At 37.6% G+C, this 22,738-nt stretch overlaps 1 protein-coding gene across 1 annotated transcript; it reads left to right on the top strand.

Moving 5' to 3' along the window:
• Positions 1–5,606: 5,606 nt before the first annotated feature.
• LOC139123191 (uncharacterized) lies at positions 5,607–17,354 on the top strand. Its single transcript, XM_070689289.1, has 15 exons — positions 5,607–5,744; positions 5,975–6,041; positions 7,412–7,573; positions 8,040–8,119; positions 8,249–8,432; positions 8,702–10,013; positions 11,341–11,498; positions 11,793–11,954; positions 12,274–12,456; positions 12,771–12,932; positions 13,151–13,321; positions 13,714–13,923; positions 14,953–15,110; positions 15,514–15,732; positions 16,490–17,354. Exons 1-14 carry the CDS (start codon positions 5,676–5,678, stop codon positions 15,721–15,723), a joined length of 3,288 nt encoding a protein of 1,095 aa, XP_070545390.1. The 5' UTR covers positions 5,607–5,675; the 3' UTR covers positions 15,724–15,732; positions 16,490–17,354.
• The last annotated feature ends 5,384 nt before the right edge of the window (positions 17,355–22,738 follow it).

Below are 22,738 nucleotides of genomic sequence, written 5' to 3'. Positions count from 1 at the left end.
AATGAATGTTTATAGCTTTTTTATCAACTTCCTACAATATGTATTTGCAACTCTCAAAGGTTCATCAAGAATTCACAGAGGGATCCTGCTCTATGGATATTCAATAAAGATGAAATGTAAAAAAGGACAAAAGCTCACGAGGCAAAAGATTATCTTGAACATAGCGACATCAGCCGGATGTACTTAAGTGTCGAGGTATTCGGATTCTTCAGAAAAATTCCCTGAGTTTTACAATCAGACTGGTACTAATAACCCTTACGGTACCTACTCATTTACAAAAGAAATAACTTAATAAGCGATCAAAACCCTACACCCCTCTTTGAAGAAGTGGTGCCATAGACTAAACAAGTTGCTATAATTTTTAACGACTCTCCGTGCGTACAATATGTATGTATGTATGTATGTATGTATGTATGTATGTATGTATGTATGTATGTATGTATGTATGTATGTGTGGATGGATGGATGGATGGATGGATGGATGGATGGATGCGGATGTATGTATGTATGTATGTATGTATGTATGTATGTATGTATGTATGTATGTATGTATGTATGTATGTATGTATGTATGTATGTATGTATGTATGTATGTATGTATGTATGTATGTATGTATGTATGTATGTATGTATGTATGTATATGTGTATGTATGTATGTATGTATGTATGTATGTATGTATGTATGTATGTATGTATGTATGTATGTATGTATGTATGTATGTATGTATGTATGTATGTATGTATGTATGTGTGTATCCTTTATGTATGTATGAAACGCTTGTGGCCCGTTGTGTACGGAGGACTGGAGATGGTATATCACACCCTCCACGTCTGTGTGGAATCTTGGTGTCGGACCAAATCAACCAAATATGCAAGAACGGGTATCATTTTTTATACCATATCAGCAAGATCCGCAAATTACTTGACAGAAGTACCACCGAGACATTGATCCATGCCTTCGTCACATCCTAACTGGACTACTGCTATAGTCTATTGTACGGAGTATCAAAGGAACAGCTTTCTCGATTGCAGTCAGTTCAAAATGCTGCTGCACGTCTCGTCACTCAATCACACAAATTTGACCATATTACACCCGTATTGATCGACTTGCATTGGCTTCCAATCGAAGCTCGAATAAGATCCAAGGTTCTCTTTATCACTTATAAAATTATTAATGGTAAAGCACCCATGTACTTGAGCGACTTAATTGAATTGTATGTTCCGTCAAGAAATCTCTGGTCCATGGAAAAGTAAGTCCCGCCAAAAGGGAAGTATAATAAGTCCTATGGCCATAGGACTTATCATTACACATGTACCACAGTTTATTCGCATCGAAGCGCGCGCGTTCCGGTATTTGCACTGCAGTGCAATACCAAAAACATTATGCCATTCCTTATATGTTAATAAGTATTTACCAATTTGACCCGGAACTATTTTGTTTGTAAAGACAAAAAAGTCTTCTACAAGATTTCATTTCACTTTGGTTCGATGCTAGTTATAGTAAAATGCATGACATTACCGATAAATACTATGACAAAGAAAATTGCATGTACTTATTGTAGTGTGAGGATGATTTTTATTATCCGGAAGAGCAGTTTGTTTGTCAGGGAAGGAAAAACATTGACAACTGGCGACGTCCGTTTCTACATGTAGTTCCATGGATACACGGTGGCCGCAGTACCACGGCGGTCATCATACATTGGAACACACGTAACTGCGGATGCAGCGGAGCCTGTTTTTCAATTAAACAGATAACATTTTCAGAGACGTTTTTGCCAGTAGTTTTCTCACCGGACATTCCCTGTTTACAATAGAAAGTCACTTTTGCATGCAGTTTACTCTTTGCTTGTGTGTCCTACTCGCTATTGATAACAGTGAGTGCTTGTGTGCCACGGTAAACACTGAAATTTGATCGTTCGACAAGTTACGTTTGCCGTATCTTACTCTTAAATTTCCCGTAAAATCTTCGAACTGTTATTTGTATCGATCATTTGGAAGAATTTCAAGTTCAAAATGTGAAAAAATCAAAAGCGTTCCATGTTCAAAGTTCTCTTCGTTTTGCTATCTGTTGCTACGTATGCGTGAGCGATCGCAAGCAGAGTTCGAGCCCTCCAACGTTCCTCTTACGTCATCCTTGATAAACAAGTAAACAATAGTTTAGCCAATCAAAATAGAGGGTGTGGCGGCGTAGACCAATGAAAAGTGAAATCTGATTCGATGCCTCATTACAGTGATATGTCAATGTTATATAACTCCGCAGGGTCGCCCTGAAGCTTTGACGGACAAGAAGTACGCACGATTAATCGTCGATTATCTCGATAAATGATGCAAATAACAGACAGAACATATGTAATAATAATAGAACCCCATGGCCTGTGAGTGCAAGCGCGCCGTACTAGTGGTATTTGCACGAGTGCTGCGGTGTATTCGGCTGTCCTTTCACTCGCGACTGCCGCCGAATACACCGCAGCACTCGTGCAAATACCGCTAGTACGGCACGCTTGCACTCACCGGCCATGGGATTCTGTCATATTATAATTCCCTTTTGGCTGGACCGGACTGATTTTCGTTGAGAATATCTGTACGACACAAACGGTATTTAACTATTGATTTAATTTAATTTAGTGTTACAGATTTAAAAAAAATATCTGAGTTAAAATATCATCGTTGTTAAAGGCTGGTAAAACGCTTATGGTACACCAAAACTCCCTATCCTTTATTCATAGACTTAAGAAAAACCAATTAACAAGGTAAATTACTCACGGATTACATGGAAGTGTCCTTTGAAATTTGTTTAGTTTGGACAGATATTTTTTAAACGAATATGTTGAATATTGACAATTTTTTGTCATTATATCGAGAGTCATTGTACTTCATGTCCTGGGGAAGGAAGAAATCGATTTAATGGCCATAGTCATTTGTAATAATACAGCGACATAGCATAAGAACTGCACATGGCCACATTCAGGGTGAGATTACATCTGGCTTCTTTTTATTGGTAGTTGCATGCCAAAATACAGTGAGATAATGACCTTTGTGCCATACGTATAGTTTCAGTGAAAATAACACGGATTCAATCAGATAGCGTGTACTATGCCTGTAGAAGTGCGCATCTCCATTATATTAACGATTTATTGAAAGACCATTATTTTCTCGCTAAATCTGTCGGGCAAAATCATGTGCCTATGCCATTCGTATGTAAATATTACAACGTAAAGAGGGAAAGTCAAACCATATTGACTTCTCACGTGACTCATCACCTGATTGGAATGGTAGTGAATACACTATGCCATGGAAGAGACCATAATACCTCAGTCATAGTGTACTTGTGACACAATAGTGGACAGAGTCAATAACCACGCCCACTACATTCCACTCTATGCCACGTACACGGTTACACCTTCCCGTACGAAGCATATAGATATCTTTCCAGGGATAAAAGCACTATGTCCTCCCAATTACATGCGAGACTTAACAGGTGCTTGAAATATTACAGCATGGAAGCCACTCCTGAGCAACTCAAGTGCTATATATGTTAACAGCGTGTTTATCGCAACTTTTTTATAATTGCGAAATTTTAACAAGTTTATGATCAGCTACTCTATACAAATATTAAGGGTTACACGGAAGGCAAATTCGTACCCAAGGCAGATTTGTTTTCTCTTTCAAGCCGGGTGTCAGCCTTAATTCTTATAGTATGCTGTTCATATATGTTTAAGTTGCTAAATGATATCATCGACTGTCTATTAAGTTATCGACTGTGGCCTTTCACCTACGTTAAAGTTTGCACTTTTTTCTTTTTGACATATATCCTGCCGACTGAGGAGGACTATCATTGTCTGTAAAAATACTTTTTGTTGCCAGAAATTGTGATCTTGTTTGTATGTGCTTTAGCTTTTACTTCTGTATGGCGCTTCATTTTACATTCATGCTTTTACAAGGCTCATGAATAGAACATATTAGAATCATAACACACTACAAGATTTGTCAAACATTACATACGCTATGGTAAATATGAAGAATGGTAGAACAATACATACTGTATAGTAATTCAAACCGCTTTGACGTGATAGCCAGTCAACGTTACGTTATCTAACAATACTCATATTTTACGGGCAGCAAAGGCGTTGCGAAACCAATCTTCACATAAAAATGTTTCGTTGTATTACAAAGATAAAATTTGTTTCCACGTAAGCCACTGTCAAATTAAATATAGTTTTTTGTTAACTTCTGGCGAATGTTTCAATAAACTTCCCTTTTACTGCCCAAATTAGTGATTATCAGAAGAAACTGCAAATGAAAACCTTACACTGACGCTTAGATGACCCATTTCCGTAAACCGAAAAAACACTTAAAGGAATTTGATTCCGTTAAATAAAATGAATTTGCAATGATCAGTTTGCTTTTTTTGCATCAAAATATTGAACATGACTCTGATTGTTATTCACGGTGTAGTAGACGTTTTCAATACGGTTAGATGTTACAGTAGCTGCTGTAAACCAAGTCCTCATCAACTCCGACCAATAATGCATACTATTCCCTTAGTATTTGCAGTTTGATTACTTCAGAAACACCGAACAATACTTGTTAGCGAGAAGAAATAGTATGTCCTTTCCCTAAATAATGTACTGCAGCCAGTGTGACTATATTTCCTGATGGGTAACCAGAGTAAAAATGTTTGACGAATAGTGGTGAATGGATTCATCAGCTTTCGGAGTACCCTGATGACAATTATAATTCCGTGACTAATAATATATCTTCCACTTCTTAAACGTTACAGCAATGCTCAATGTCTATAGAGTGTAATTGATCGTCATCGATAGAAACATATTTCCGGCCGGGCACAGGCATCTAATCACCACCACAATATTTGGTCTAATTGAAAAAGCAAGTCAAATTTAAGGTGATACAAGTTTAAGTTTTTTAAAACAACAAACGTCAGAACTTCAAAGATGATACTTCTAAAATCAGCTTTGGACTATGAGTTGGGTTAATCAGTGTAGATGGACATTGATACCATACCTTCGTCGTAGGATTACTGTCAGTATAGATGTATTCATTGTTACTTTTACATGTCAATATTTTTCCATAAAGAGTTATACCCTATGTATGTTACCTTGGCCACTATCGTCGGGATAACTTGCGAAAGCGGGAAAGCTCTGAAGCAAATGACAACAAATTAAGGAAAATCGTGACAGACAGCTGCAAATCGATCCTTGATCAGTCATGGATTTCGGACATCGAAATGAGTTTAGTGCACAGTGAAATGACTGTTGAATCATTCATGAGTTCCTTGTGAATAATACTTGCACATTGTTGTAAAATGATGTTTACTACAATAGCAGCCGTTTACTGTATAAGTCACGTTCACATTGAAAATAATGCCAGTAAATCTTATAAAATGTCCATTTCTGATAGCCACCAAAACAACTACCGGTGTTGATTTCTAATGGCAGTGATTAAATGCACGTCAAATATCGAAAATAGTAACGATGGTATTGCGTGGTATTTTACATAAAGAAAAAAATGGCAATGAGCAAGTTTAAGTGATTTTTAACGGTATGAAATACTTTGAAAATAGTGTTTTGGCAACTTGATCATGTGATGGGTCACGTTACTGGAAAAGTGAAAGTGTATAAAGAGCAGCCTGTGTATCGGTACTCCACTCTGCTGTATGATCAGCAGGACGCCTACCATGTTGTTATTTTCGGTCTTGATGTTAGGGCTTCTTGCTCTGTCCCAGGTATGTATGTGTCTCTTTACATTTATATTTGAGTACTACAGTAAAACTAGCAATCTTCTACCTGTCTTGTGATGTCGAACAAGTTACAAACTATGACTTTCCTCCGAATATATAGCAACTCGGAACCTGCGGTATCATGCACAGTGACGTAAATCTATGGACTTGACAGCAGTTTCTACATTTGACTGCAAGTTGCATCGAAGAAAAACACTTTCTTTTGACTTTTGCAGGCGAATTACGACGATGGAGGGGAATGCAAAACAGAATACATCCCGGAACTCGACGATGATCGTACAGGTAGGTTTCTCACTTCCCATTTGTTCGTCCAACGAGACATTAAGAGAATTAAGCCTTGAAAAATATTCCCTTGGTGTAAATTTGCGAGTAAGTTGTTTGTTACATTTTGGTCACATGAACAACACACGTTAAATAACACAAAGCAGGAATATGAGGGTATTATTTCTCTTTATTTTGTACAATGGCAGCCAGACCATTTTAATGGAAAGTAAACCATGAATACACATTTCCTTGTGTGTAAACTTGCATGTAAGTTGCACGAAGGTTTTTTGTAACATAATCATGGAATGTGATCGCATCGCAATAGGTAATCTGACAAAGTGGTTAATACAGTTAAAATGGAAAACCAGCCATATTATGACATTAATACTTAAAAACAAATGTCATCGTGTTAAACAGTATTCAGAGAAATTTTACATTGTTAGTGGAATTACTATATAAAAAGACATATGCTCTTGTCTCTATTATTTCCCGAGTTTATTCGAAAAGTTACAAATCTGCAGAAGCCTTCCCGACAAATGATATGTTAGGTCAATAGTTTAAGAAGATCATCTAATTATAAGATCACAAATCATTTAATCATAAAATCATAAATCTCCTAGCTACTTGGACACGCAAGATTTAATTGACTTAAAGGGGGCGCTGCACCAAACACAGCATATTTTGCACAAATCACATTTTTGAAAATATTCATTCAATTTGAAGTAATTTGTTGACCCACGATTAAAATATTGGTTGTGTTCATCTTTTAGCTTGTAACGCAGTCATAAGTTGCCGGATAAAAAGTGTTTATTTATGCAATTGTATGTGAATCATCAGATTTCCTGGCTTCTCTTTCTCCCAATATCAAGATTTCCAAAGAATTTTACTCCACTCTGGCTGGGTCCAAATTTCTACAATTTTCACATTATGTTTTTTTTAAATTGTATATAACAAAACGACTAATTCATTCGGCGATAAAGTTATTACATTTTGAATAACAGGCATTTAATTTTGCTTATCATGTTTTTAAACACTTTTTTGAGTATCAGTCTTTCAACCCCTGCCATTTCAGAATGAGGATAGATAATGCAAAATAAAAGTAGTTTTTTCCTAAATATACTCTTGTTTCAAGTTAAATATTACATTTTAGAAAACAGTATCAAGGTTTTGACTTAAATAAATTTGTATCATTAATATCAAAATTGAGGTTTTCACCCAAAATATACAATAATCCTTCCATTAAACTATTGCTATCATACTAAACTTAAGAGTCTCTTCAGCTCCACCTTAATGCATAACATCTGTGACATCATGCTGTGTAGTGATTGTCTTAATAAATGTCGCTCAATGAAAAGTGTATTGACTTCGATGCACACCCTCTGCTTAAGTGTGTAGATACAACATGGAAATTGACCATGATTACAGTATGACGTACAATGGCGATACAATTGTGAGTGACTGTGAAGATCCAGACGGCAACACTGTTGAATGTGTCGCTTGCTATATGAGTGACCCAGACTGTGCAGGCACTGATAGGGCGATACCGTTCGGTAAGTATGTAATCCTGACTTGTTTTTTGATTATCAGACAACAAAAATGATCTTGTGCTTGTGCTTGTGCTTACGAACACAAAAGTTGTTTTCCGGTATCCGTGCATGCCTATGCCATGATATGTTAACTTTTCTATTTATGGCATCAAATCAACCACTCATTTAATACTCTCTGATTCAATGAATTTCGACGAGTGGAATCCTAATAACGATTGCAAGTAAAGTGATCAAACTGTCTTTTGATCGATAATCGATGAATGAAAAACGACATATATGGAACACCGAACATTGTATGTTGTGGGTTCGAACCCGATTGAAAACTAGCCGTATTCATGTGCCATGTTTCATGAAAGAGGCTAATCATCACGTGAAATGATTTATTCAAAGGCAAAAAACTGGAACTTATATGAGCGGCCGCTCATCAAATCAATTGATGAAATTCTTTGTTTTTTTTCCCATTTATTAGAGGACGTAAAATTAGCTTGTGATGGTATACAACGTCGTGTTATTTCTGTCAACGGAGGGGTACCCGGACCAGCGATCCGAGTAAGTGTAATGCAATTATATGTCAATGTCTCCAGTGTGTTGAATAAGATCGTGAGGCATGAATAAAGAAATGATTTTTTGAAGTTTCTTTTCTTTGAAAGCAAGCTAATGCATTATATTATCGTGCAGGTCAAGTACGGAAGTATCGTACGTATAACTTTGCACAACGCCATGATGCAAGACTCAACATCGATGCATTGGCATGGTGTCTATCAGATGAGAACTCCCTGGATGGATGGCGTACCATACATCACGCAGTGCCCTATTCCACCAGGTGGCACATTTGAGTACGCTTTCTCTGCGATTCCCCCAGGTACGTTGTTCTTAGCAAAGCACCAAACTCTTGTTTTGACGTTTCTTTGATAAACTTTCATAACTCGTAGTCAATCTCCAAATATTTTACCCAATGGAACGTGTACTAACATCAGCAAGGACACCCCCTTAATTCATGTTCACAATAAAAATACTATTAACAATTAATGATCTGGACACTAGGATAGCATTTAACTTTCAAATACAGTAATTAACGACGTCTTTTAATTTGCGGCGGCATAATATCATTCTCCTACTGTTCGCACACAGGGACATTTTGGTATCATTCTCATGCTGGTGTCCAGTTTTCAGAAGGAATGGCTGGGCCATTAATTATCTATGAAGAAGATGAACCAAATCAGAAATATTACGACTTTAATCTCATTGATCTCCACGATGAGCGACATTTGCCAGAGTATGATCAGTTTATCATGATGGTGTCCGACTGGCAACATGAAGAATCTCACCACATGTTCGAGAAACTCTTCAAAGCTGGTGGTTGGTACATCAATGGTACCAGATTCGATGGTGCTCGTCAATTCGATGGTGTAGAAATCAGTCCTATCCCCTACGCATCCGGTTTGAACATGGGTCGTGGACGCTATGACCTAAACGACCCACAAAAGCGTACTCCTTATTACGGCTACTCTGTTAAGGCAGGTCACAGATATCGTTTCCGTGTTATTGGTGCTACGATGGTTTACTCATACCGAATCTCAATTGATGATCATAAGCTGAAGGTAATCACATCCGATGGCTTTGATCTCAACCCTCAAGACTTTGATTACATCATCGTATCTGCTGGAGAGAGATATGACTTTGTATTGGAAACCAAATCCGATCCCGAATTCACCGAATATCAGGTGCGTGCTGACACAATGCGGTTTGATGAAGAGAATCGTCGTCCACTGAATGATACAAATGCTTCTGTATTACGTTATGCTGATGAAAGTGGCGTCTTTCTCACCGACACTCTACCACCAGATAGATGGCGTCACTGCAACAAGGAGACAAATCCTTGTCACACACTCAACTGTCCGTTTGGACACTATCCTTCTTGGTCCGGTGCTATATGTACCGCAATTGCTGATATGACCCGATCTCCTAGGGAACTGGCTTTGGACCCGACACCAAAGCATGTCACCAAAGAAGCCCAAGTTTTTATGAACTTTGTTTTCGGAGGTATAGGCGGTATGGCTCTAGGCAAAGCTGCACCAGGACAAAAACCAAAACCGGCTTGCAATGGTAAAGCGTTCATCTACCCAACAGCACCGCCATATGACCCAACTGCCGTTCTTACCGAATGTGACCCAGAATGCGATGCCGCTGATCACCATACTGTTTGCCTCTGTACTAACCATGTTACCCTAACCGAGCATAACAACCAGTTCGTCTTCTCGAGTGTTGGCTCAGGAGGTTCCAAGAATGGGTCCCTTCACCCAATTCACATCCATGGGCATAGTGCATTGGTGACAAGGATGGGCTTTCCAGAACAGGATGAAGATGGTGAATATGTGAGAGCCAACCAGGATCTCTGTTGCCCTTGTCCTGACGATGACACTCAATGTTGCAGTCTTGACAGGTAAGATGATATCCTCGCACTTTGTAAGGGTAATGTTATATCAAGCCAGAGACAAATTTCGTTTAATAATGTTTAATTTAAGATAGGCACGTGCACATGCTTGACATGCTGGCCATGCAATTATTGTTTATCCGGTGCTTCAGCAATATCCTTTCCTCTTGTAAGTATCTTAAGCCATGATCTCTCTGAGCTGTACACGCGAATATTTCCATACAATTTTGGTCTCTGCCTCTGTTTTGCTTTCTTTTGCGCTTTGTGTAATTTGATATCTAGAATTTTAAACGACCAACATTTTGGTTCTTAACTGAAGAGACGAAATCGATACACGGAAACTGATGAAACGAGAAAAAGTTCTTATTGATTTGGTGCAGATGTTCACCGTATCAGATGCATAACATCTGCCACCAAAGTATTTGAATAACGAAAAAGATTTCAACTGCCTTTTAATTTCATGTATCTTCTTAGTCCCTAATCTACCTGAAATACATCGATCGATTGTCGACGAAACCTGTACATGATATACTCTTAACAATTATGCTCTCTGAGCTAATGATAAATGTGATTAATATAAGCTCTGTCTCTGTCTGTTTGTCTGTCTGTCTGTCTTTTTCAGTTTCTCCGTCTGTCTATCTATCAGTCTGTGTGTAACTCACTCACTCACTTTCTCCCTCTCCTTCCCCCTCTCTCTCCATGTAAATGATGGTGTCAACACTCTCTCTCTTCATGTAAATGATGGTGTTAACAACAATGTAGCACTCCTTTGGAATACGTATCTTCTGGTAATTGATTGTTTAGGCATGGAGTTTTGTGACTCATCTGATGTCAACCATTCATGCATTATGAACACGATGCTTGTGATGCGTGCATTTTTTCATGGAAAGTTGTTGATGAACGGTGCAGCAAAATATGTCAGAAAAGCAACAAACAGTTATATACACGTCTCGACTCTCTACATACGAAGTGTAAATCTTACAATTGTAGTGATGGTCATTCCAACTTTCTGTCTTGCTATCTTGCCACTTATTTGTCATTCTTCGAAACAATCTTAGTGTTATCTCTGAATGACGTTCAAGAAGAAAGTTGCATGAGTAAAATTCTCGACTACAAACACGAACTAACATTCGTTCTAGACCAACTTGTATTGATATCGTAGATTTTGAGATCCGTTCACCTGTATAATGATACCACAATGTAAATGGTTTCGAAAGAATATGCGTTGAATACAGACTATGCTTACACCATGTCATCATAAAGGATCCGTGCAGGTTAGTGTCTTGTCCGTTCTAAATCATAATTCGTGCTATTTAAATATTCAAAATTTCTGCAGTATGTTTGTGCCATGTAACAAACCACGTTGGAGGAACGATACCTGGAACCAAGATCCAGACTCCATTCCCATGAACCTTTACAACCCACCGAGAAAAGATACAATACTGCTGCCCTCAGGAGGCTATGTCATCGTACGTCTAGAAGCTGATAACCCAGGTATGTGTGTATGACGTGCAATGGGCTCTATAAGCCATACAATACAGTTTATTTGTCAAATTACAAAGTCGTGAGTTCATAGGTAAAGCACTAACTCATTAGATTTGAACGGTCTAACAAGTGACATTTTGACCATAACTCAAATTTATAGTTTTCAAAGATATCCCACAAAAAGTAAATCACAGAAAAGAAAGTGTATTTGAAATTGCTTTTATAATATATTTTTTTTTCAAATTTATTCGTCGCAAGACTTGTGATACGTTAGATTAATAAATGTACTTTCCTTTACGTAAGGTTGGTGGTTTATACATTGCCATATTGAACACCATTTGCTGGGTGGTATGGCCATAGTACTGAACAGCAAGCCAGACGAGCAGCCTGGACCACCAAGAGGATACCGAGGATGTGGTGACCAGAGCGTGGATGATGATGAATTATACGAAGGAATAGGCAATGGTAAGGATTCCCACGACTGTTCGTTCGTTGTTTATTACACTATACACTTGTAAGTCTACTTGCATACTTTTGTTGCAATTCAGAAATTCAAATCCAAAATGTGCATGTGATAAAAGCACACTAGTATTTACTGTAGGCTCAAGAAAAGATTCCCTGATAACATTAGGGCAATAGGTCGTATATGTAAAGGTTAATTTGGTTGTAATTTACATGTAGTGGTATATATGATACATTAGTAGAAGTCGTTGTCCTTTTCCTTTGAATGGCCTCAGCAGATATACCAATGCTCTATCTCGATAAATGTTTTACGTTCTTCTAGAACCCGAGCTGACAAACGTTGCTGTAGATGGAGTAGCTTCTACTAGTGGTGGTGATAACCCTGAATATGGAAATGACGATGACACACAAACATGTGCCATATTGCAAAGTGAAGATAAGACATGGTGGAAAGTTGATCTCGGTGACAGCTACAGGATATACAGGGTTATCTTGAAGAGACCACGTAAGCCTTAATATGACCTCTTTCATTTCAAGTTACCATAAAGACTTATCTCTGTTTACATTTATTTTTCGTGTTTTCCGGGTCTAATTATTGCAGAGCTTCAAACATGCGGCTTTACACAAATATGGGACTGCAATAAACATTTGAATTTGATAAGATTTTTTCCAACTTTGAAATTTCTTGCAACTCAGGAAGAACGTATCATGCCGTGTCATCACCGTTGACGTATCATTAATATATTCTGTGAAATGAAAATATCAATGTACAAAAATTATATGATGGTTTTTATGTATCTTCGACAACTTTTACTTCAGCGGACAGATGGAGGACCGATCTGCGCTGTGGTTCTGATTATCCCCTATCCGATGGTAGTCCAGCTGAATGTGATCCTGGTGGAATCTATCCATGCTGCTCCCCCTACGCTTGGTGTGGTAATACTGAGGCTCACTGCGACTGCGACTCGTGCATAGACTACTGTAAGTTCAACAACACAATCACAAAGGATATTTATCGATTTAGTTTTCATAATCTGACAAATAGCTATCGGTCATTCAGTCGGACTTGCGAATCTCATTGATACTGTAAATGTATGTCTTAAGTGCGTCCTTCACAACGCAGAGTCTTGATAAACTATGCACTCTCCATAATCAACAACATATCTAAACGGTGTAATCTTTTTCATTCTTGTTTACAGCAAGCACCGCTAGATGGAGGTCAGATTTACGCTGTGGACCTGACTACCCTTCTGCTGACGGAGAGCCCGCCATGTGTGATCCCAACGGAGAATTCCCCTGCTGCTCACCGTGGGGTTGGTGTGGCAATACCGCTGACCACTGTGACTGTGGTGACTGTGCTGACTACAGAGGTAAGCGCACCTCAAAACCTATCAACAACCTACATCCTCACTTACATGGGAATTTCGTATACATTCGGAAAATTACGGGTGGCATGAGTGTAGTGAGAGATAGGTTCACCTCATTTGGCATTTTATTAATGAGAATTTTTCTGGCATACAAAACAGAAAGAGAGAGTATATTCGAAGGACAGTTAACTTGACAATCTGTTTCACCTTCTTTAGAATCTCATGAAAAAGTTAATGAGCTAAAAATCGTATGTTGAACGACATGAGACATGAGGGATTAAGGATATTTGAAATATAAACCCTTCAATTTAATCAAATCCGTGGATTTTTCTTTTAATACTTTTCGAAACAACTTTTCTACAAAAATTATGTTATTTATCTCTGTCACTGTCTAGGTGGTGGCCTCGTGAACACCGTGATAAGAGTTGGTTCAGAGGACAACATTGAGATCCACCATCAATGTGGCGAAGTCCTGACACCAAGGAAACTGGCAAGAGATGTGACTTCAGTCGATTGCATCACACCCATCATAGGTCGTTATGTTAGCATCCAGTCAGACCGTGGCAATCCTGTTAGGCTTTGTGAAGTATTAGTAATGGCACCTAGTAAGTTTCATCTTCACTTTCCTAGTTTTTCTTCGATATTATTATAAAAACTGAGTGTCCAAACTATACAATGCTTCTGACTAATTCTATACTGATTTGATTAAAGTTTTTGCCTTTAGCATATAAAAATCAGCTATAAGAAATGGCCGTAAACGTTTTGCTGGCAGAAATGATGAAAATGAAGAAGTGGAAAAAAGGCATAGTAGTGCATTCACTCACAACTTACCGTTCCAAGTCACCTAGCGAAGACATCACTGTCAAACCAGGTCAAAAACAACGGGTCAATAAGCGAGCTATAGTTGTTACAATTTTTTGGACTTCGACCCCTCCACACGCTGTAGAGTTTACATACACTAGCCTATCACGCATCGCTCATAAACTTTATCAAACTAATGTATACATCGCCCAATTGGGCGAAAAACATCGTAGGGATAGCTGTGTTTTACCATTAATACACAAATTCGTTTTTATATTTTTGCATACAGACATGCGTACGTGCATGCATGCATGCATGCATCAAACATACATACATACATACATACATACATACATACATACATACATACATACATACATACATACATACATACATACAGACAGACAGACAGACAGACATAAAAACATACAAATATACACACATACATACATACAGACATACAGACATACAGACAGACAGACATACATACATACATACATACATACATACATACATACATTCGTAAGTACGTATGTACCTACTGACGTACGTACATACATACGTGTAAACGTACATGCATGAGTTTGCCCAAGACTTTACCTGAACAGACGGCAGGTATATATTTAATATCAACTTTCTAGTCCAAAACACTGATTAACTGGGTACAACTTTCAAAACCGAATACGGAGAAATGACAGTCTTACTTAATATTCAACAAAATTAATTAATTAATGACAATAATCGTTAAACGTGCGATTGGTTGATATGCTACGTAAACATTTTAGCGAACGCTTGAGACAGTCATGTTGTCATTCTGTATTTTCATGATACAGTTACGCCTGTTGAACAGCCGACATTCGATTCTGGTTGTGGTATACCGCACGATTACGCTGGTGACGAAGGAACTATCATATCGATGAACTACGATGGAACTACTCTGTATGATAATGATGCAGCATGCGAGTGGCGCATCACTGCACCCGACGGCAAAGTGAGTATCAAAGACATAATCGACCTACCTGGTGAACGATTGACCGAGATGGGCATACATCGACGTAATGTTCAACGTTACGAAGGCTAAATAAAAGAAATCACAAACACTATAGATCACATGATATATTAAGAACGAACGCGCTCAATTGATACACTCAGAAAGACATTTTGTCACTCCAAATATGTCAGGACGACACCTTTGAAACCTTACTTTGTTTAATGTTTAGAAAACACTCAGCTATGTTTGTGAGACGTCGTCGTGACACCAAATATAGTATGCATTTCGTATGTTGCGAAACAGCAAATCTGAAAGGAATCCTAATTTCGCGTTGTTTCCATTCATATGTTTAAAAAGCTGCTACTTCCTATTTAAAAAAAGTTGTTTCTTCGATTTTCCACAGAGTATCGTCTTGAACTTCATGGCATTTGACTTGGAGGATGGATGTGATTTCCTGTTTGTCAATGGCGTTGGAGGGGAGAAAATTGCAGAGTATACCGGGACCACAATTCCCGACCCACTTGATACGAACGCCCAAGAGATCATTGTTCATTTCATAACCGACGACAATGGTCAGGCAACAGGTTTCCAGATCGACTGGGAGGCGGCATAAAACTGACCCGTAAGTTTCTAATACTACCTTTAACAAAATTAATAATCTTGTCAGGTTCAGCCATTGAAAATACACGACATAAGTTTCGAAAACACAGAGCTAATATAGTTAAAAAAGCAAAACGATTGGAGCTAATTTGGGATAATTGGATAGTGAACTAATGTTGGTTTTATCTGTAATGTAAGCTACTCTTCTTTTCTCTTTGAGCAATGCACTTGTTTTAATGAGTAGTTTGTGAAATTGCAACATTCAGCTATAGGGCCCCCAACACATTTGAGATATTTTAAAATTGTAAAGATTCAATTATCCTATTCCATATTAGTTCTAATCGTGTCAAATGTTGATTCTGGCGGATATTTGTACTATTCTACGTCAGCATTTACCAAAAGTACTTTCTTCGAGAAACTATTGTTTGCATGTACAATGCCCTTCGGCAAAAGTTTTTTACATTCAAGTTATTGCAATAGTTTCCCGCCCTGCTGTGCGTGTAGACCGACTTTGAAAACTATAGATAATACAAGGTAAGGTAATTGTTAGAAATATGTTCCTTTCATGTCAAACTTAGCACAAGTGCCCTTGATATTTTCTTCATTATGAAAGGGATTAGTTTAATAGTTGCCCCCCCCCAAAAAAAAAAATTCAAGCAAATGTTTAAAAAGTCCAGTTCGATGGGCATACTACCTGTCAAACAAAATATTTGTTATCTGCCAGTCAATATTCAGTTGAAAGCGTCGTTCTCATTGTTTCTACAAACGTTCTCTTTCAGATTGTGTTCACTTCGCTGAAGACGAGGATCGACGACATAATTTCAACATTCTCTTCTCAACCTCAAACTTTCGCTTGTTCAATTCGGACAGTTATTCATTTACTTGGTGAAATGTACGATATAGACTAGTTAAAGTAATTGCATGTCAACCAAGTGCAAATACAATATTACCACAAAACTTTACACCAAAGGGATAATCTAAGAGTTACTGAAAAAATTTATGTGTAAACTTATCGGTCTAGACAAGTTCGTTTGTTGATGTCAATAATCATACAATATGTTTTAGAAGGCGGTGTTATAATAATTTGCATGTAATATGACGTACACGGTCTGATACATTTACCAGTGTGTCGAATAAAACCAACAAGACTGATTTATATTGCAATTTAGTTAAATCATTCAAAATAGCATCCTTGATGACCGATTGTGTTTTGATTTTGATTTGAATTTCTCAGAAACTGTGAACAAATGATTGTAACCTCGTTAAGAACGATTTAAGCAGCTAGATAGGTTACCAAGAAGTTTCAGTCAATGCCTCTAATATTATTGCAAACGCAACTGATTCAGCGTGATCTCCCAAAATCGATCAACAATTTCAATTCTAGTGAGAGAAATCGTTAAAGCAAAAAGCAAAGTTATTTCCCTATTAAGTAAGAATAACTTGCCGTAAGTGTTATCTATGCAACACACTTTTCCATTTGTAGAAATAACAGACAGTTATGTAATTGTAACCTTGAGTACAAAATTAATATCCTTAAATCAAATGAAGTTGTTTTATCTTCTATAAAGGTATGCGTCTTTCACAACTGTGTTATTGTAATCTTTTTAATCTTTGAGGAGCATTAAAGCGCCTAAGATTGCATAATTACTGTGTTTTTTCTTTGCTTTTATTATACAGCCTTTATTCTTTTAAATTTTGTGCCAGTGTTTCCTTCTAAATTGCGTGTTCAGAAAGTGGTGTATTTATGTATGCATGCATGTATGTATGTATGTATGTATGTATGTATGTATGTATGTATGTATGTATGTATGTATGCATGCATGCATGCATGCATGCATGCATGTATGTACATCAAAACATCTATTTCCAAAATCAAACAAAAATTTAAATTTCCTGGCATGTGTGTCGAAGACATCATCCGTTGAAATAAAATATCTTAATGCAAAGGTATGCAGGTGAATAGTACCACGAAAACAATACAAGATACAAAACCATACAAAAAACTTAGGCGATGCTAGACAGCTGTAGAAAACAAATCTTGTATTGCACCTAGTTTGATCGGATGTCTAGGGTACATTTTTACTTCGTTTAGAACACAGAAGTTTTAATGCATTTTAGATTTATTATTTTGTATTTGTACATGTAAAGAATTTTAATAATTGGACCAAATATATCACAAGTGAATGAACCTACATTTAATAGACTTTTGAGGTAAATTGGTCATTACTTGGATTACATAATGCTGAAAGTTCGATGTGTATGGCAAACGTGCTATGAGATTATATATCAAAACTGACTAATATGCTTAATCTATTTTGGCTTAAATGTTCATGCTGAAAACTCCGTGGCATTATTAGGCCAACCATATTTCGATGTGGAAATCAGAGAAAGACATGATAAATTATGTCTAAATTGCATTTTGTCAAAGATTTTATGACCCAAAGAAATGACGTTTACAAGCTAATTTTACATTAACCGCTGCGATTTTGTGAACGAATTCGAAAATTTAAATTGCGCGAGGTGCGCGATACATATGGCGGCCAGGCATCGTTCTAGTTTTGAAAGAGAAAAACATTTTTGTGGAATCGGCTTTAAATTGATATTTACGAGTGTTGACTAGCAATATTGCGCATTAAGTAGTTGCTCTTGTGCGACGTGTTCTGTCTTATGCGTGAAACAAAATCGAATATTGCAATTTGATACACTGCCCCTTATTTCGGATATGCGATTTTCGATATTGGTTTGGACCCGACAATGTTACGTTTTTAGTGATAATCCCGTCTCACTGACACTGATACATTTTAGACAAAACATCCATCTGCGCCTATACTGTCGACGGTTTCCTCAATAGCTGGTGTCTACATGTAAAAAGGGTGCTCCTTCCTGCCCTTGTGATACTTTCTGATAAAACTGCAGGCTGATCTGAAAGTCTGGCACAAGGACAGCTAGAACGGCTGTCAGTCGATGATAGTTACATAAAGCCACTCCTTCAAGTTGATCCCGGGAAAAGTGAAAAAAGAAAGTAAGAAAAGATATCGAGCTGTAGATAACTGCAAATTAATTTATAATTAGTTTATAAACCCCCATCAATTATTTTATGCTGAATAAGGAACGCATCTAGCCGAAAAGTAGGTACCCGAAACTTTGTACACTCTGGCAAAAGCAACTCAAAAACAGCTCTATTGGGATGGGGGCGGAGCATGGTGACCATATGCCGTCTGTTTCGGAAACAAAGCAGAGTAACTCGTTTGTTATTAAATATGCCTGACTGAAACTTTCATTTCATGTGAAACTTATTATGTTTGGCATAGCCGTCCGACTTGCGACGCCAGGTCAAGGTCAACATTAAAGCCGCAATTTTCAATCCCAGGTTCTCGCATAAGGGAAGTTCTCCTCCCAGTCAAACACTTGGCCAGTATGATGTTTGATTTCTATACCATTAATTACACAAACTGATCTCAACCTTTTGGCTTCTTTTGCTAATCCTGCAAACAGAGTTTATACAAGGTTAGCGTTTGATTGACAGTCCGTTCAAACCGCCAATGGTCATTGATTCCCAACGCTCGAATTTCCTCAAAATCATCATCCAGTCACGTTTGAATTTGATTATAACCACAGAGTTCGATCGGCAGCAGCTTCGCGCTGACTGCTTGGCAGTTTTCTGCCCTGTTGTGGCCGGAAAAAAAAACTAATAAGTGGCAGTTTCTGGAGCGTGTACCCGCGTGTTGCCAATCCACTTACACAGTGAACGCAACCACGGCAGCGCGCCCTTTTAAAAGGAGGCTCCGCCTTTACAAATGAAACATTGACAAACGAATTAACTTCCTGTTCTACACCAAATTTCGATATTCGATTTATTCCTAGCATATTGCAAAGCGATGGTCTTTACATCTTCTCACATGTTTCGTGCGAACATTGCATATGTGCTGGATTTCGAGCTAATACGCGTTTCGTTCTCTAATATCATCATCAAATATAAGCTGGCCGCGTAATGCACGGCGTTACATGTAAAATCCAATGTTGGAAATACCAACTCTAAAACGACGATCACAGAAAGAAATATGACGATATTTCAGAATTCCTTCTTCGATTTCGACATTCAAATTCGGTTGGCCTAATAATGCCACGGATGCTGAAATCTTTACAGATGTGAGATACATATTTAAAACTGGTTTGCAAAAGCATTAATTTTATCCATTTAACGTTATATTTTCATTGGTTATAGTCATATTCGGTGGTTCATGGTATACGATCATAAGCATATTTCCCTATCTCGCTAATTATTATCATTAGCAAAAATGTTGTAACATGCGGCAGTGAAGTTTTCCGTACTTAAGAGATACGGAGTTTACGGTTATGTTTGGATGTGCTGAAATTTTAAGAGACGTAAAGTCAATTACAAATTGAAGGAATTATTGTAACGAAGTCAATAAACAAGTTTAAAAGTGGCAACACAGAATTTCACTTAAGAGGTAGATCGATCATCATAACCGTAAGTTCGCTGATTGATTCATAGCCATCGTGCATTCATTGGCATTCTGAACACCATTGTAATTAATTGTAATTAGCTACATAGCTAGATGAAATCATTTTACGGCATTCGAATATTATTCAGCACTCCGAGAACAGTGGTGCAGTGAAATGGCCGGGTATTATGACATTGTTTCTCGCGCACTTAGATAGAAACAATAGATGAAATACCGAATAATTCGACAATATATCTGTTTTAAAAAGTCGGACAGGCGCAATTTTTTTCGTGTCAAGACTGCCTAAATTTCATTGGCGGCAATCATGATAGAGATTTTCTGTAAAAAATTGACGCAATGGACTCACTACCTACCGAGCCGCCATATTAGTTTCTGTACTTGCATTTGGTCACCCTTATTGTGTTTATTATCATTATTATGAACTTTGCATACACGGTCGATGTATCGTTATGTTATCTTTAATTATCGATTAATACTAGCTGTTACATTCTTTAACAATGCGGATCGTACAAGCAGAGGTGCGTGACTGATTCACTTTAGCCATCTTTTGAATTAGTACCATACCTAAAGTAAATCTGCCCTTCCCATCCCCATCCCCCAAATATACATTGATCCACAGGTCAGAAGAAAAAATAACAATGTCAAGTTGCTGCGGATGTCATGGAGAATTATCGTTGTTACAAGCTGACGCTTTCCATCAGTCAGTAGCGGCATGGACCGTGGTAGCGGACATATAACAAGTTTAAATTCTGCAGTAATCTTTCATAAGGTATGAATCCTTTGGCTTGTCCCCGCAAGAGGGATAATACTGTAATGCCCTCCCTTGTCGAGATTTTATCTATGCTCCTTCACTTGCTTTGACTAGCAAGGACGCTGGTTATTAAAAAGGTGGGAGAGTGTAATGCCCTCCCTTGTAGAGGTATGATTTCGAAGGTTCCTCACGTGGCCAAAACGTGTAGAGGTTGGTTCAAGAATATACGAGAAGAAGATAGGAGATAGCGTCATACTGTTAATTATTTGTAAAAGTTAAATGAGAAGAATCAAGAACGGTATATTCCATAGTGTGATCTTATTTAATCTTGAGAAACAATCAAAGACTGGCGGGAAATTTCCACGTGATAAAAATTGTATAATGATGACAATTTTGTAGTTATGTAAGTTTAGAAACGCATACAACTTTTTAGCGAATGTACACTGATGACTTAGACGTGCGACACTGAACGTTACGTTTGACATCTCATAATGAGGTTTCAAAACTGTGCTACAATCTATATCTTTGTGTGTCGGCTTAAGGTAGTGAAAGAATTACGATCCACTGACTACGAGCGCAGCAATGCCAAGAAATTATCACTAAATGCGTACATTAATTGCCATTCTCTAGTGTCTTTCGAGATGAATATGTAAAACTAGCATAACCATGTCATTGAACCACCGAGTCCTACGCAATAAAATATAAAAAATGGTGACTAACCTTCCATGAATAGTGATCAAATTCTGCATTGTTCCTGAAAGCCTGTACCATACAGAGCAATACTACCAGTAAAAGTTTATCTTAATGCATAACCATACCAATTCAGAAAAAACAAACAGACAATTTTTCTTATATGCATGTATAGTTAACCTTTTAAAGTATTCATATGCAGAGTAGGAGATTCAGAAACAGAATTGCAGTAAATCGCTCATTTGTATTATGACATGCTAGATCACAATACAGGGTGCATTTTTGAGAACAAGTGTGCCGAAAATTTCTATCGCCAAAACTTTAAACGTCCTCAGTAAGATTTCATACACATGCAAGCTAATCAAGGTCTTTTAACAAGCAGGCATTTCAACTGATGCAATTTTTTTCACACGATTCAAACTTTGAGGTTTGAAGGGATCTTAGTTCAGGAAACAGCGACAACTTGGTGACAGTGTATGGTAGTAAAATTAAATTTAAGTAAAAAAATACGGCAGTCACTTCTGCATTTCAGTCAGTACGTACGTAGTGACAATTTGTTAATGATACTGCAAGCTTGTTGTTTGCGTTTTAGTGTTTAAAGCTGTAATATGGGGTCAACATTATCGATTGTTTTGGTAAATTTAACCACAGCAAATAGACCATAATAGTAAGTACTTTTCCTAGATAAGCCTCTCACCACTCTCAACACATAAATACGTTAATTTTAATGCATTGCGGCCACCTAGAAAAGTTGTCCTACAAACAAGCTTTCAAATCAAAAGCATTAGGATTTTCTGCTTTTCACGTTACAAACAAGGTTGATGGCGTCTCCCATCGCGCACGCCGTAAGAGACTCGAAGGCGAAGTTGACATAATAACTGAACTTGACGCGAATACTGAATTATTCATAGTAAAGTTTGCGATTGTCTAATTTTGGTCACTTAAATACATGTTCATCGAAATGATGAAGTATAGCTCTGCAAATGATTGTGCGATTCATTTTTATGACCGATACATCAGCACTGTGCGTTCAAGTGTCAAGACCATATAATTGGACGAGGAATTCTGGTTGTGCTCTCTGCGCCGCATGACAGAGTTTC

This window comes from Ptychodera flava, chromosome 22 (genome assembly GCF_041260155.1).
Source record: "Ptychodera flava strain L36383 chromosome 22, AS_Pfla_20210202, whole genome shotgun sequence".
In the NCBI taxonomy this organism is placed as follows: domain Eukaryota; kingdom Metazoa; phylum Hemichordata; class Enteropneusta; family Ptychoderidae; genus Ptychodera; species Ptychodera flava.
This window is presented reverse-complemented; position numbering and strand designations above follow the sequence as displayed.